A 17289-nucleotide genomic window follows, 5' to 3' on the forward strand; every position below is an offset into this window, starting at 1 on the left:
GATAAAGTAATCACAATTTGACTTCCTTATTTATATCTTCTATGTTTTAGAAAATTTCGAGCTTCTCAAGATGATTTTTCGAGGATAAAATGGTTGAATCGCCAATTCGGATACTTTCATGTCGAGAGAAACAAACATTTTGCTATTTCGTCCTAATGTTCTGTGAGGGGTAAAGTTGTGAGAAAAATGATGAATTGGGGCGTGAGGTTTCTCCCTTATCATGGTAAATCGGGGCCTTAGGCTTTTGTCTTTATCGCGGTCATTGAAAGGTACCTTATGGCGTGTCGTCGCCACCTTTTTATCAGAACGAGGACAGGGGACAGTGGAATCAGCTGTATGCTTTCTGGTCCTTCTGCATGCTCGTGCTGGAACCCTCTGATTCATTTTGGATAAACATGGCCTCGGGCGAGCAAGAAAAGCGAGGCTTTGGACGATATTATCGTGGCCATGGCCGACACTTCTATCACAGGGAGAAGATGATATGACAGATGATCCTTTGAACAAGGCTAGACGCTGGTTATCTGTGCAGAGAAGGGACGCCCTTCCTGCTCGTGCGTGTGACTATGCCACTGCATGTTGAATTAAGGTATGCCTGTTTGATCGATTTTCACAGGAAAATAGGGGCTTTGGGATAAATAAATAAATAAATAGAGAGAGAGAGAGAGAGAGAGAGAGAGAGAGAGAGAGAGAGAGAGAGAGAGAGTGTGTGTGTGTGTGTGTAACTGGCCAGAAAGACGTATAAAATGACCATCAACAAGGCCAAATCGTGTCTCCATGCCATTCATAACATCGCTGAGATGCCAAGCTCAAACATCTCCCCGTGCAATACATCACAAGTGCTGCTCTATCTCTCTCTTTATGCTTCGAAAATTTGTGTGGCTATGTTAATGATGCGGCTTGCACTTTGATTCTATCTCGAATCAACAAGAAGGGCCTCTCGTCTAGCATATCCTATTCTCATCACATGAGACCTTTGCAAATACAGCAAATTCCCCCTCTTAAGTTCCTCAATAAGTCATCAGCAAGGCTTTGGGACTGTTTCAAGCTTGGTGGAGTATTGGGGATAGACTTTAGACTACAATCCAACCATGGGGAAATACTTCTTGTTGTATGGATGCGCCTTCATGCATCTAAGGGTCTTGCAAAAGTGTTCTTGAAAGCTGTGTTTTCTTGTGAGGTCTGAGGAATCCACAAAATTTTGTTTGGTTGGGTATAGTGTTATGAGCATGTGTATGAGATGAGTCTAATGGGGCTAGTTTCATTAGTGCATTGGCTTGAATAAGGTGTTCAAGTGATAAAATGCCAGGAAAGCCATTGATCTTTCTGGTTCCTTGGTGGTCAGATTTGCTTATGCAAGTGATTGAAGTAGGCAATTCTTCTCCATCATCGAACTCATCTGAATACCACCTACTTGTATCTTTGAAAACTGATTATTCGAGCAAGCAGTTGTACAATCTCCAATGGAGCTGACTTTGGCTAACGTTTACTCTTCTGTCTTTTCCATCTTCTGTTTATACCCATGCTGGTCTCATTCGTTCATTTTGGCTTTGGGTTTTGACGGATGGGGTTACCATGTGCTTTAACCTATGCTTTAGAGTGGGTTCATGTGGGACAATTGTTATGTCCTGTCCACTATACTCTCGCTACTGTTAATCCCCAGCTGTGAGAGTGTGCAATGGAAGAGGAAACATGACCATGGAGAGAGAAGGAAAGAGAAAGATTGCAATGAAAGAAGAGAATGGAAGAATAAAATTTGCACTGAACTACAAAAGATGCTGAATACAAATATGTCTGGTATTGAGTCTTCGCTATCTCGTGATAATGTCTTTGATCCGACTATGGTGCAGCCTCCTTGGACGTGGTCTTGGTAGATAGGGTCGTCATGCTCGAAGTGAAATGGTGTAACCAGCCTTCCTCCTCGGATAGGGTGGTAAATAACTTGATTAAGCACTATTTATAGCAATTAACAAATTCACAAAACTGAAAAGTACACTTTACTATTTAATCTTGGACATTGGACGCCTTGTTGGCCCCAAAACTGGCGCCCCTTTCGGTATTTATTTAACTTAATTGAAGAAGAAGTTGATGTACAATGGGATTCTCCCAATCCCTTTCGGTATTCCAAGTCCCCTTGCTTTTCAAAATGACTAGTAAGTCTTTAATCTGTTTTGCCTCTTGATTCCGGCAATCAATTGGCCTTCATCCGCTTTGATGGAGATGGAAAATGCCCCAAATTCAATTATTTGCTGATCCCTCCACTTGATTAGGCTAAAAACAGCTTTAAGTCTTGGAGCTTCCAATTTCTGGCACGCTTCCTGAGGCTGCTGTTACACCCTAATTTCTACTGTAGATTAGGGTTTATAGAGCAGAGAAATCTGAAATTTCTTAGCCTCTGGTGATCTCAATGCTGCAATCTTTGGAGAGCAAGGTTGTAGAAAGGGTGGGAGATCAGAGAGAATGTTGAGGAGAGAGAAAATTCAAAATTTCTTTGCGAAGAATTGAAGAAAATTAGTCATTTACTGCTGCTGCCTTATCTTAGCAGCTTGTAGATGCAAAGAATTAAAGAAAATTAGTCATTTACTGCTGCTGCCCTGTCTCAACAGCTTGTAGATGCTGTCACCTACTGTTGGTTGGTCTTCTCTTGTCCTTGCTTGCCTCAGAAGGTCTCCCAATGGCTGCAAATTAGGCCAACAACATCTCTTCCCTCTCTCTTGCAGGTTGAATGCACTAAAAATGCCTCTCTTTAGCCTCTAAAGACGTTTTTCAGACTTGCATGGGCATTTTTGACAAGTGGTAGTCTTTCCAAATGGTTTTTTTAGCATTATCCATAATTAAATATTGATTTTCAGTCTTTAAATATTGAAAATTAATCTAATAATTATTTCGGTGCCCTAAAAAATAATCTGGCTGGCCAATAATTAAATTGGCTAGGCATCTTCCATTTCAGAGTGTCTCTGTACCATCTTTGACCATCAGATTGGCGTTAGGTACCATTAAATGCCACTTCTCTAGTGTCACCAATTGACGCTTATGGCTAAATGAATGACCTAGGTCAACAACTGGCACTAGATACCACCAAGTACCTGTGCCGCATAACTTATAGCAACTTTTTCCTTTGACATCCTGTGATTTCCTTGGGTCCCAGGCTTGTAAATTTACTCTAACCCCAATTACACCTCACATATGCAACATTTACTTAACCATGTGATTAAAAATTAATCCACATGTTTAGTGAGGTTTCAAAAATACATGTTCTCATGACAAATGGCTCTATCCAATGTAACTCCAGTGTGGAATGGGAGGTGTCTGGTAGGGTGGCTCTCTCTCTGCAAGGCCACTAGTGTCAGTAGTATTGGGATTGTGAAAAAAGTCAATCATTGCTCTTTATGTGGGTCCCTTTGGGTGAGTTGACCTCTTATCTCGTAGTAATGCTGTGCGGCACCCTTGGAGCTCCAGGAGGAAAAGACCTAGGCATCTTTGGTCCTCATACTCCATGACACGATGAAGAGGCCAAAACTCATAGAAGAGGTAGTAATACTGTCCTTGTATTCCATAGTATACTATCCTTGTATCCCATAGTATATTGTATATCTACATATGTAATGCTCCTCTGTCTCAGGTTCTCGGCCACAAAGCTAGCAAGTCCTACCCTCTACTAGAGAATCTCTCCATCTACACATCTCCATCTATAGCCTATTAGAGAACGTATGAATTTGCTCGATAGCCGCTTGTATGCTGTGGGAGAGATGGGTGTCCATGTATGCTAGCCGAATAGTGAATTCATCATCAGAAAGACACAAGAAGTGACTTTGGTAGAACTCCATTCTCCATCCTAGAGGGAGTGGTATATGGATCCATGTCCTCATTGTCTCATTCCTCAAGATATCAACTATAATCACATGGTTTAGCTTTGATTGGCTTAGGAAAAGTGTAGGGTAGTCAAGGTTGTAGTCAAAAGGTGGAAGGTGGCGGTCAATATCCAAACCATCTAGGCTCATCCAAATAGCCATATGTGAAAATCAATAGTTCTTCTCTCCCTCTGCTACTAGGCAGATGGACAAATACCCTAGTAGAGGATAGGACTTGCCAGCTCTGTGGTCGAGAGCTTGAGACGGAGGAGCACTACATATACAGATGCACAATATACTATGACATACGAGGACGGTGCCACTGCCTCTTCCGTGATGGATTTGGACCCCTTTGTCGTGTCATGGAGTACGAGGACCAGAGATGCCTAGGTCTTTTCCTCCTGGAGCTCGAGAGGCGCCGAACTGTACTACTACGAGACAGGAGGCCAGCTCACCCAGAGGGACATACACAGAGAGCAGTGACAGACTTCTTCTACAGACACCTTACAGGCAACACCGTGGTGTCACATTGGATAGAGCCACTTCCCTTCATCGAGCACGACGACCCCGTCTACTAGGACCACGTCCGAGGAGGCCACACCACAGTCGGATTAGAGCCATTATCACGAGACACCGTAGACTCACCACGAGGCATATCAGTGAAGCAGCTAGGGACCGCATCATAGCTGAGATCATGTGCAGATCTTGAGATCATCTACAACCCATAGTCCCCACCACACTTTTGTACATGGTTCTATCAGATCTAGTTCTCCTTTCCTTTCCTTTCCTTTTCTTTTCTATTGATGGAATAACACTACACATGGTTCAACCCTAGTATAGCCCCATCATATAGTTATTTTCAGTATTGTTTCATAGGCCACCCACTTATTTGTAATGTTATCTTTACCTTACTGATGAGATGACATTAGACATGGATGTACTCTGGATTTTGTCTCATAGGCCACATTGGCCTTATGTAGACGTTAATCTCTCTCTCTCTCTCTCTCTCCACACACACACACAATTTCTCCCCTTTTTACCTCATAATGAGGCCTCAAACCATGGAAGAAAAAACCCAAAGAGAGAGAAATGACCCAAGCCGATTATTGGTGGCAACAAGTTAGTGTGATGGGATCATACAGTAGCAAGGCAAGTGGATCAAGGCATTTTGAGTGTCGATTTTGTGGCATCAAACAAGGTGGAGGTGTTGATCGAGTGATGGCACATCTCCTTAATGTTCTTGGCCATAGTATCAAAGGTTGTGAGTAACAAGATACCCCCAAAGCATTGTGCTCACATGGCAAGGGATGTGAAGATGTATTCGGAAACTAGACCTCCAAAGAACACTCATGTCATCCAAGCATCAATGCCTTCAGCTACAATTGCTCCTAGTGGAAGTCAAGCCCATGAGTGTGGTGCCAATCAAACAGCCACTTTTCCTACAACTGGCACAAGTAGTAGCACACCAAGTACATCATCCAACCCTTGAGCAAAACAAGTAATTTGTTCACTGCATGGCATCCACAAAGGAAAGCTTAAGTAGAAGCACCCTTTTTTAACTCATGTGGAATTCCCTTCACTGTGGCATGATCTCCTTTCTTGAAGAAGATGATTTCTGAAATTGCACAATTTGGCCTATCTTATTAACCTCCTACCTATGATGCTTTACGTGAGAAACTTCTGGAAGAAGTGACCAGCATAAAGGCCACCATCACACCAATCAAGCAACAATGGGATAACTATGGGATAAGTCTCATTGGTGATGGTTGGTCTAGTATGTGTGGCAACTCCTTGGAAGGTGTCCTTGCTTCATGTTGTGGCAAGACTCTCTACATAAAGCAACGAAGTGTGGCACTCAACAAAAGAGCTCGTCTTATGCAAGATACAGGTAGAGGTAGTTGAATATGTGGGGCTGAAAAATGTAATTTAGTTTGTCTCAGATGGGGAGGCAACAAATAGGACTGCATGTGCTCTATTGGAGCAACAATATCTCCACATTACATGGAATCCATGTATGGCCCATTGTCTCAGATGGGAAGGCAACAAATAGGACTGCATGTGCTCTATTGGAGCAACAATATCTCCACATTACATGGAGTCCATGTATGGCCCATTGTCTTAATAATTTATTGAAAGACATTGAAGCACTAGCATGGATCAAGAGCACTATCATTACAGGCAAGGAAATAATCTCTTTTGTTACCCACCATCACTTCTCTCTAGCCTTGTACAGAGAAATGCTAAAAATGAGATACTGAAGTATTCTAAGAGTAGGTTTGCTTACAATTTTCTTATGGTTCATTGCCTTTACAATATGAGGCCAGCTCTAAAGAAAATGGTTGCCATTCCACCTTGGGAACTTGGCCTACTTCAAAAATATCATTAGGTTAGTTGTGCTATATAACTATGACCCAATATGTGTTTTGGGAAGAAGCAAAGCAATTGCTTCTTCTATGCTTGCATATAGTTAATCTCCTATAGAAAGTAGATAGTGATGTGCCACACATCGGTAAGGTGCAGGAAGCAATGGATTGTCTCATTGAGAATATCCATGCTCTTGACCTTGCTCCATGTAAGAAACAAGAAATTGAGAAGCTTGTTGTAAGCAGATGGAACCAATACTCCTTAGCACTTCATTGTGTTGCTTATATTCTTGATCCAGAGTTTTAGCATAACGGAAGGCAACTCCAAGCTAATGCTAAGGTTATGCGAGGTTGGAACTCCACACTTCAAAAGTTGGTGGAAAAAGAGGAGGATGCCAACGAAGAGAATCAAGACAATGAGATGATGAAGAGGAAGAAATTCTAGATGAGACAAATATTTGATATTTTATTTTCTCAGCACTTGTACTTGTTATAAAATTTGTATTTTCCATTTTGTCCTTCATATTTAAATGCAGCCTTTAGATCTTTGATCTTTTGTAAGTTTGATCCTACCTCCATTATTAATTCCAAATGGTATTTTCATTCTCTATCTTCCAAGCTTCAACTTGTAGTAATGATAAATAAAGCTTTCTAGTATATACATCTTAAAATATTTTTAAGAAGGATATTATGCAACATGCACCCTTATATCCCCTTGATGACATGGCATTCCTGTTTCCATTTTGCCCCTTTTGAAAATTGATGTTCCCATTCTCGTTTTCGTTTCCATTGCAACGTTTCTCTCAACTATGATGTCAATCTGACTGTAGGCAAATAGCCAAGAAAGAAAGCTTCCACTACCAACGATATCCAAGTAGCAACCGTGATACAAAGAATGCAACTAGCAATGACTAAGCATAGACCACCAATACCAAAGACTATCACAAACTCAAAGTGTCAGTGAATCATACATCCCAGAATCATATACATCACTGACAAACTGCTGATAGAGATAAGTGTTGGTGTCCAAAGCATATGGAATCAAATCAACTGAGAAGTAGGAGTAACTGCAGCCAATAGTATATAGGAGAGCATATACATGACTCAAGAGTCCTATTGTCTCAAACAACCAAGCTTTGTCAAGTGCAAGTGTCTCCAACTAGAAGCGAATCCGAAATATAAAGTGTGCAAGCAAAGGTCAAGACATATACATCAAAGCATCCGGGAAGCCCAAGCGCATCACAAATACATCCACGAGCATAAGTGTCCAATGAAGCTTTAATACCCATAAGTGAGTAAGCACAGAAGCTCAAAGCAACTGACCAAAAGCCCAAGTACATCAAATGTAGCTCAAATCCAAGTGCCAAAGCCATCCATAATCATATCCCAATACAAGTATCAATGCTAGACATCGATGCATGTAAGTGGTATACCTGAATAGCATCAAGACTCAATAGGCATAAAGTTACTAATAATAGCTTGCTGCCCAAACTGTTATTACAACGATGAAATTCTACAAAATTGAGCTAATCAAGCTCTAAACAATCCAACTAGCACTTTCAAGCATAATCATAAGATCCAGCCACCAAAATAGCATCATTGAGAGTCGAGACATTAAACATGCATAATAGAGCCCAGTATTTACTATCCAAACCAGAATTGTTCTCTTCTATGTGAAACAGAGAAGTGAAAACCACACAAAATCAACTTTGTGAGTGCTTACATCTATAGTTCTCATCGCACTCTACATTTCTAGCTATAGAATATCTAAATCTGATATTGTATGCAAAAGTTATGGCCAAAATACGAAAGTGTTATCAAGCTGCCATAACTATACATGACTTTTGCAACATACTCTATATCCACTCAAAATAGATAGAATGGCTACTCCTCAGCTCAATAAGCACTCAACAACACTTAGGCAAGCCCTGGAGCAAGCTCAAACAAGCCGGGAGAAGAAAAAACTCAATGCATACCTCGAGAGGAAGAAACAATGGCTGCCATGAAACCTGGAGTTAAAGCTTTGAATCCAAGCTAAAGCAAAGGATAAAGAAGCTTCTCAAATGGTTAGCTCTAATACCAATTGAAAGGTAAAGCCTAAGTGGAAGTACACAAGCGAAAGCAAGCACTATAGCGGATGGATGGAGAGAGAGAGAGAGAGATTGCATGTGGAAACTTCAACAATCATAATGTGTGACCGGCCTTTCCTTATTCAACGGTCACTGAAAGAATAAAGAATAAAGTGACAGTAATGAACACCCGCCACCTGCAGTGCATAGGTGTGCAGTCATGGTGTGTGAAATAAATACAGGTCGGCATAGGCACAGGTGCCTTTACCCCCAACAAATTTTATGCTTGTTGTAACTGTTGATTATCAGATCATTACCACCCTCTCTGAGAAGGAAGGTCACTTTCATCTTGGGTTTGACTATTCCTTTATTCTCCCTAGGGGCACAGATTTGAAACCAATCTTCCTTCTCGAAGATGGTAATAACCTAATTTAACAATAATTACCACAAGTAAATAAATCACATAAATTGAAATGCCCACTTCACTACTTTAATCTTAGACAATGGACAGCCTGATGGCCCAAAACTGGTACCCCTTGCAGTATTTCTTTGACTTTTATCGCAAATCGATGGAGTACATCTGAGATCCTGTGGTCTCCTACACTAATCCAACTACCTCTTGCTGTCAAGACAGCAAGTTTTCAAACCAATTTGTTCCTTGTTTTACTCACAAATTTGCCTTCACCTTGCTCCTTGAAAGACAAATCAAGCCCCAAATCTAATATGGACTGGCCAGCCTCTTGAACCTTCTTGAAATTCTTCAATTTCAGCTATTGGAATTCAAGTCTTAGGCCCTCAATTCAAACCCTAATTTATGCTGTAAATTAGGGCTTATAGTAGAGATTAACCAAACTCTCCTCCTTTGATGACTCAAATGGCTGGATTTTGCTGAAGTAACTTGACAAATGGCTGGAGGATGAGATAGAATGCTGAAGAGAGGGAAAATTCAAACTTCCATTGCAAGAAAATGGAGAGACTTAGCTCTTGCCTTATCTAGACAGCCATGAAAGTTGTCTCCACTAATGAAACACCCTAAATATTATAATGCCTAGCTGAAACAACCCCAAATCCACTATCACCTATAATTGTAGTCTTTTCTAGGTATGTTACCAGCTCCTCGAGGGTCTCCTACTGACTAATACTAGCATGTCAACTGTTGCAACAATACCAGCCGTGTGTGTGTGTGTGTGTACACATGCACACATATATATAGTGTATACATACATACATATAGATACACACCACATACATACACACACACCACATACATACATACATACATGTGTGTGTGTGTGTGTGTGTGTGTGCATACATACATATATATACATATATATAAAAGAGGAGAGCCCTCAAAGGTGAGAAGATTTATTTGGATGAGGATCTTACCCTAGCATAGATAGCATATCACAAACAACACATGCCCAAAGTATTAGAAGCCCAGAAAGAGGAAGAATGGATTGTTTATAGGGATGGACAGGCCAACATCACTTATAGGACTGCATGATGGTATGAGACCTATGAGGCACTTTGGATGTCAATATGGAATTGCTTGGATGCTAGTTACTTTGAAGATAGCTTCTGAAACATGGACATAGCCATGTAGATAGAGACACACCAATGTAAAGGTAGCTAGCTGCCAAACATGCAGGGATACATATGGGAGTGTGCATTTCATCTAGCAGCTAGAAAACCAGGAAGCACTAAGGGTTCTAAAGGTGTGGTCATACTATACCAAGAAGACCTCAAAGGAATGGTGCAGGTAATGAAGAGAGATGATGATGCACAATACTTATGGATTATGATACACGCAAGAAGACTACCGAATATACCCATTGCAATATGCTATTTTCCTCCTATAAACTCAGCCTATGCCACACAAGATGGACCTCCATTTAATGTACTCTACAAGGATATTATGAGATATGCCAGCTTTGGGGACATATTATTAGTGAGAGATTTCAATGCACACACTAGAGATAGACAAAGTGACTTTTATATGCATGATAATGCCATGTTCAAAGAGGCTAACATAGATGAAATACACCTACACAAGAGAGCCCAGGATAAAGAAGTGAGTACCTATGGGACACATCTATTGGCTTTGGGAAGTGCACACAAACTAGCCATTTTTCATGGTCTATCACAATGGCCAGGATCTAACACTTTGAGATGTTGGAATCACAAAGGAGGGGCATGCACTATAGATTACTTAATAAGCTCACTAGCATTGATACCAAACATCCAAAACATAGTCACAAGGGACTTAGGGAACGCGAGCCCAGAACATAGGGAACCCGTCCCGAAACGCGGGACCAATCTCCAATGCATCCCAAAAAGAGTGCGTTTCCATGCAGTGGTCCATCACAAGGGGATGCGTCACGAGATGGGGGGGACATGTGGGACAAGACGCACTAGACGCCACGTGACATAGGCTTTGTACTCATACTCTTTCTTGCAGTCTTTAATCTAAGGACTCATTATTTAGTGGTTACTGTTGGACTTTAGTCTTCATTCATATGGCATTTATGGTTCCTTTGTTTTAACTTTTACTACATTTCTCAGTTTGTATTGTTTCTTATAGTCTTAAATCTGAGTACTCATTATTCAATGTTTATTGTTGGATCTTAGTCTTTAAGCCATACAACATTTCTTAGTCGCCATTTGGCATTGACAATTATTACTTCTACCCTTCAATTTGAGTATTCATTATTCATTCATGTTTCAACCTTCATGGCCCATATATTGTTTTAAACTTTCATGAGGTACTTTAGAAGGTTTTTGAGTCAAGCTATTGTATTTGTTTAGACTCTTTATAGAGTATTTCAATTATGTCTAGAAAACATATAACTTTTACGTCCCCATCCCTGTCTTGGTCCTGCATCCCCCATTCCCTATTCTCCTCCATCCTCCCATTCCCCCCATCCCCATCTCTGTCCCCCATCCCTAGTGACTATGATACAAAACTTTAAGGTATTTAAGAGACGAATTGGCCCAGCAGATCATGCTATTTTGACTTTCGTGCTCGAAGGACATGAAACATGGAATACTGCACCTCTCTAAACATCCCAAATACCATTTTGTGGAAGACACCTCACACGTCTACAATGGCTCTCTACAAAATAGTTTATATACATTCGACTTGAGCAAATCGTTGAGGAATGTACAAGGGACTTAGCAAAAGCCATACATAGATCATCCATGTATGCATTCCCACACACCCTGCCCCGATGTAGACCTACACTCTCTATTGCTTCCCAAAAAAGGTAGTATGATTATGAATACAAAGTCTCTTGGGCTAGCTTACAAAGAAAAGTGGAGCTAGGCACTCCGACACATCGTCAAGAAAGGACATTCTTCAAACATCCTGTGCAAAAAAGGAAGCGAGACTACTTGGCAAAAGCAGAAGCAAAGATATATCACTTATTTTTGGGACTGAATAGCAAGAATGCATGGAAGATGTTTCATAAATGACAACCCCACATACAAATTACATCACCAGATGCTTGGCTTGACTATGGAAGATAGCTATATGATCTGCCACAATAGCTGCCTATGTAGCCCCCGCAGGCTTGTAGGTCAACACATTGATCTTTTTTCACCGGGAAAATGGTTAGGGATGCAATTTATAGATTACAAAATGGGAGGGCACAGAATGAGAATAGGCTAGTGGCAAAACATTTCTCACATGCTTGCGACATACTAGCACATATGTTCAAGAAAAATGCGAGGGCTTCCCTACGAGCTGGTCAGAAAATACTATATTTCCACTCTTTAAGAGTGGTGATCCTTTGATCCCTAGCAACTACATGACTATCATGATCGGATATACTTTGGCCAAGATATATGGATCTATATTGGAACATGAACTTAGTAAGTGGGTTGAGATACAAGGCAAGAGAACACAAGGACAGTCAAGTTTCAAATGCAAATATAAGACAATGGACCATATCCTCACACTCAAAGCCATTATCGAGGAGGCTCGAGCTCCAGGCAAGAGGATCTATTGCTCCTTTGTGGATTTCTACAACCCTTTTGATACAATGTCTCATGCACGCATTATGTGGAGACTGCAAGATATTAGAGTACCAAAAGGTATACAATGGGATATCTATGCATTATATGAGAGTGTGACAGGTCATGTACAAGCACTTGGGAGGCTATGAGAGAGGATTGACATTACCACAAGAGTGAAACAAGGATGCCTGCTTTCACACATTGTTTGGTTTATATATAGATGAAGTGACTAATTACATTGACCAAGGAGGAGAAGCTAGAGCCAGCCTAGTAGGCATGTTGATACCAATATTATTGTATGAAAATGACATTGTTCTTATTATTGTAGGTGTGTTGATACTGACATTATTGTATGCAAATGACATTGTTCTCATTTCGGATTCACCAGAGAAATTGCAACGCCACCTAGATGCTTTTCATGTCTATTGTAGAGACAAAGACCTTACAGTAAACCTTGGAAAGAACAAAACTATGGTCTTCAATACTTCAATAGCATGGGTGACTAGATCTATGTACCAGTTCACACTAGGATGAGACATAGCAGAGCATGTGAGGGAATATGTTTATCTAGGATTCACCTTCTCCAGCCCACAATTTACATTGACACTGGCATCAGAGGCACATTTGGCATGAGTCTATGCAGCATTGGAGGCACTCGAGAGTCAATGTGCTCACATATAGTTCCAAGAGCCTTGCACCAAACTATGGTTGTTTGACACTCTAATCACACATACACTACTATATGGAGCAGAGGTATGGGGCTGCAGCTCGTACCACAGGTGTCTCAGTTCACCCATTGATCAAACCAGAGCAAAGAGAGATTATTTATGATGGTCAGGATAGCATGGAAAGGTCGCTAATCATGATGATAGCACGCACAATTAGGAGTAAGCCCACCACCACATATCCCATTGTTAGAGGAGTGCTAGAGGCAGCACTTATAGTTGCAAAGACACTCTTCAAGGTAGTGACCTTTTGGCACAGATTATGGGATCTCTCATGTCATAGATACTCCAGATTGGCAATACTTCATCTAGACGATGTTCACAACGTTCATAAAAAAACTCCTGGTGCTATAGATCGTTGATTGCTCAAGACAAGATTGCATTGTGAATCCCATTTAAAAACTGCTGCAACTTTATAAGAAGAATGTTCATTTATTCAGGACTGTGTTTTTCAGTTTGCTTACTATCTACTTACCTTGTCTTAATACTCCATGTTAACCCTCTAGAAATGGAAGATGCAAATCCATTAGAAACAACAAAAAAGGAAGATCTTGTGGATATGCAAATCAAGCGTGATCCTGTTGACATACAAGCCAAAGGAACTTCAACCACACAGGCAAAAAGGAATGCAGTCATTTCTGGGATGGCCTACTGTTTTTGTTCGTGCAGCATGGTTTTGCTTAACAAACTCATTTTATCAGGATACAACTTGGAAGCTGGAATATCCCTCATGCTTTATCAGGTGCATCATATGTTGTCACTGAGTGATCAATGGTGAAAGTTCTGGTTTTTAATGTCATGATGCTGTTGTTTTATTCTTTGATTTGTCACATGCAGAATCTCGTGAGCGTATTGGTTGTCTGTATGCTGAGAGGTTGTGGGGCTATTTCAACTGAGAGATTGAGCTTGAAACTTGTAAAGATTTGGTTTCCTGTGAACTTGATTTTTGTTGGCATGCTGCTCTCCAGCATATTAAGGTTACTGGATGACTTTCTTCTAGAGTTCTTTTTGTCAGTTCAATGCATGATAGCTGCTTATGCTAGTCACTAAACATAAACCTTTTAGAATGCTGAAAATTGATTCATGATACTGAAAGAAATCTTTCCATGGCAGTTTAAGGTATATGAGTATTGCTATGGCCACTATTCTAAAGAACACATCAAATATCCTGACTGCAGTGGGTGAAGTTTATCTTTTCGGCAGGAGGCATTGTTGTCAAGTTTGGATGTCTTTGGTTTTAATGGTGAGTAGTTGAAAACAGTATAACTGATTTTTTGGTAGCATAGAAGTTTGTTGCTCTTGCTGAATTTATTCTGTTCTTTGCTTGAACTCTAATGGTTTAGGGAAGACTGGAAGGTGGAGGTGATGCTTTAAAACACAATGAGGAGTGGTGGAACTGTTGAGGCATATGCCTGAAGAGAAGTGATGGGAGGATAGAAAAGTCCCAGAAGAAGCAGATTAGACTGTTGAATAAGGATCTTTCTAGCAGTGAGAGAGCAGGATTAGAGAACCAAAAAAATGATAGTAAAAAAAATGGTAGGAGGCATATAATGGTCATGAAAGGCTGCAGTTTATGGCAGCAGCTGTAGCTAAAAATCCAAATGGCTGGCTGTTGAGGCTATGGGGAGAAGAACATAGAGGTGAGGGACAAGTTGAGACAGCATTGAATGGTACCACTTCCTTACGGAATATAAAATCATCACAAAGAGTCAAATTCCATGTTTTTACTGTACATTGTAACAGGGAATGGTTATTCTCAAGCTTCGTCTTTTTGGATGCTGATCACTGCAATTGGAGATTTTGCAAATCACATCAGTTACAGTTGCCTGAAGATGCAGGACTCTAATGCTATCTGCATTTTATTGTCGTTGGTTCACGGCATCCATGGCACTAGAGGAAGGAGCAAAGCTCATCCTTTCTGATGCTGATTGTACTTTGGGCTGCTCTGTGCAGCTGGTGAAATCAATTTGAGGAGCCAGGAGGGTATTTGTGTGTGAAGAAGTATCTATAGGGAAGTCTATAACACTTACTTTTTTGTCCTGTTGATGCTCAAAATACACAGCTCTCTTTTTAGCAGAAGTAAGTTTTTATAAAATGCATGTTATAATGGGAAAAAGTATACTAATTAGAAGAAACAGAATTGATAAGTCTTTTCAAGTTTTTATGAAACATGCACACCATAATGGGAAAAGATATATTAACTAGAAGAAACAAAATTGATTAGTCTTACACAAATGAAAACACACTAAGTTTGTCCTTGGAGTGCTTCGCATGATGTACGGTGAGAGGTGTCACAATTCTTTTTAGGAATTCATAAATGCAAGGGATGTGACTTCCCTTGTTGCCAGGATGGTGTGTTTCCTTTGTTGCTGTTGTTAAAGAAGACCCATCTATAGGACCTCTGGTGGCATGACTTGGATCTGCCATTGGTAACTATCAGCCTCCTAGTATAAGTAACATTGTTGTATTTTAGCGGTTTTTGTTTCTGTCTGCCTACTTATTAATTATTTTGTGGTAGTTTTTAAGTTTAGCTAGAATAGATGATATTATGGCCAGGAAATGGAATCTTTTATGAAAACCAATGAAATATGCACTTCATCTGAACAAAGACATCTCCAGCTTATGTTTCAATGACAAGTAACGCTTTGGCAAAGTGGGGAGCTGGTGTGCAAATATGGTCACATCATTGATGCAGTCAGGGTGGAAGGCAAGTGTTGTCAACTTAACTAATAAATGAGAAGGCAGATCACAAGGTATGAACAAGTGTTAGCAAGTGATGCAAATGCAACTTACTAGAATATGTTTGGCCTGCACATGAGTCTACATTGGATATGCAATGATAGAAGTTGTCCAAGTGGCACTCATATATTCAGGAGGAGTTAAAAGATCAACGAAGGTGCTTTGGCTCAGTGCAATCATTACAAATTGTCAAAATTCCTCACAATAGCTGGCATGTTAGCCTTATTGCTACAATGCCAACAATGGTGCCTTGCCTTGACAACACTTTATCATAATGCTGCCATGCCTTCTTTATGCCATGTCAACCATGTCAGCCAATCAACATGGACGAAACTGAGGAGGAGGTTCCAAATGAACAGGGTGAAAGTGGTGCTAGCTGCCACCCAAGATTGGTATTGACATGGCATTTCTTTCCCTTTTCTGGCTGACTTTTGGAGATTGGATGAACAGCTTCAGACCTAGGAAGAGTTCACTCGTATGGTTAGGAGCACACAGAATCTTAGTAGTTAGCACATGGGTTCATCATGGCAGGCTCCCAATAGCTCGTGTGAGATATGGAGAACTAGAGGAGACACAAAGACACTACTTGCGGGATTGCCCCAAGGCTCAGGAGGTGTTGAGGAGAGCCCTTAGGATAGTTTTTTGTTGCACAATAGAGATGCTGATTGTGACTTGGGGAATAGTACATAGGGTCATGGACAGAGGCCTGGCTTGCGGATACTAGGGACTTAAAAGGAAACTAGTTCTTTCTCATTTCTGGTCATTACTCAAACTTGATTCCCACTTTAGACTTCTTGTAGATGGAATGTGAGTGGGACATTGTCACAAATGGGAGCCAAATGCTCATATTATTGCGTGGTTCATCTGGACTGTTAGATGTAGTCTTGCCATAGATCTGCAAGACTCTCTCTTGGATCTAGATAGAGATTGTTCACACACCACGAGATGGGAGAGATTACCAGGTGGCACTAAGCATGTGAGGAGGAGGAAAGATGCCCATCTTTGTATTTGGAATTCTGGCACCTTCTTCCACTCCAAGTCCCACATGGCTTGGCATTACAGACCACTTGATTGGCTAATCTTGAGCATGCTGCACATTATCTATTGTAGTTTTATGATTATCATTTATATCTAGAGCTCATACATCAAGATCAAAGGACAAAATCCTGTGCTTGAATCCTTTGAGCTATCATAAGTATTCTTTCATGTACATCAAGTGAGATGTGCCTTTGAACTTACACCCAAGCTGAAGTAAACTTACCAAGGAGTGCATTTACATAAGTGCCTTCCATACAACTGAAGAAAAATTGTATGATCCATGTAAGTTTTCTATTTTCAATGTTGCTTAAATAAGCATAGCAATAATCATAATGCAGCATTGATGTGAGTTCATGTCCATATGCATACACCAGGTGTTGTCTGCAATATGTGGAGGCTTTACTGATCTTTCATTCCATTACACTGGCTATGCATGCCAAGTTCTGAACTGCATCCTGACTGCCGCTTACTCGGTAAAATTTCTAAATCCATC

At 40.6% G+C, this 17289-nt stretch overlaps 1 protein-coding gene across 12 annotated transcripts in view; it reads left to right on the plus strand.

Annotated features, from left to right (window-relative positions):
• Window positions 1-201: 201 nt before the first annotated feature.
• The window catches only part of LOC148026404 (GDP-mannose transporter GONST1-like), an 83969-nt gene continuing 66881 nt past the window's right edge, over window positions 202-17289 (plus strand). For 2 of the 12 annotated variants that reach the window (XM_087690858.1, XM_087690861.1), the window contains exons 1-5: window positions 210-586; window positions 13526-13761; window positions 13857-13996; window positions 14133-14262; window positions 17171-17269. In XM_087690858.1, the coding sequence (XP_087546984.1) occupies window positions 13528-13761; window positions 13857-13996; window positions 14133-14262; window positions 17171-17269 (603 nt within the window). In that variant the 5' untranslated portion in view covers window positions 210-586; window positions 13526-13527. Of the gene's footprint in view, window positions 587-13525; window positions 13762-13856; window positions 13997-14132; window positions 14263-17170; window positions 17270-17289 lie in introns of all 12 variants that reach the window. The other 10 variants (XM_087690860.1, XM_087690855.1, XM_087690863.1 and 7 more) reach the window with 9 other exon arrangements.

This window comes from Lygodium microphyllum, chromosome 13 (assembly GCF_053477565.2).
Source record: "Lygodium microphyllum isolate KBCC chromosome 13, Lygodium_microphyllum_v1.1.10, whole genome shotgun sequence".
Lineage (NCBI taxonomy): Eukaryota > Viridiplantae > Streptophyta > Polypodiopsida > Schizaeales > Lygodiaceae > Lygodium > Lygodium microphyllum.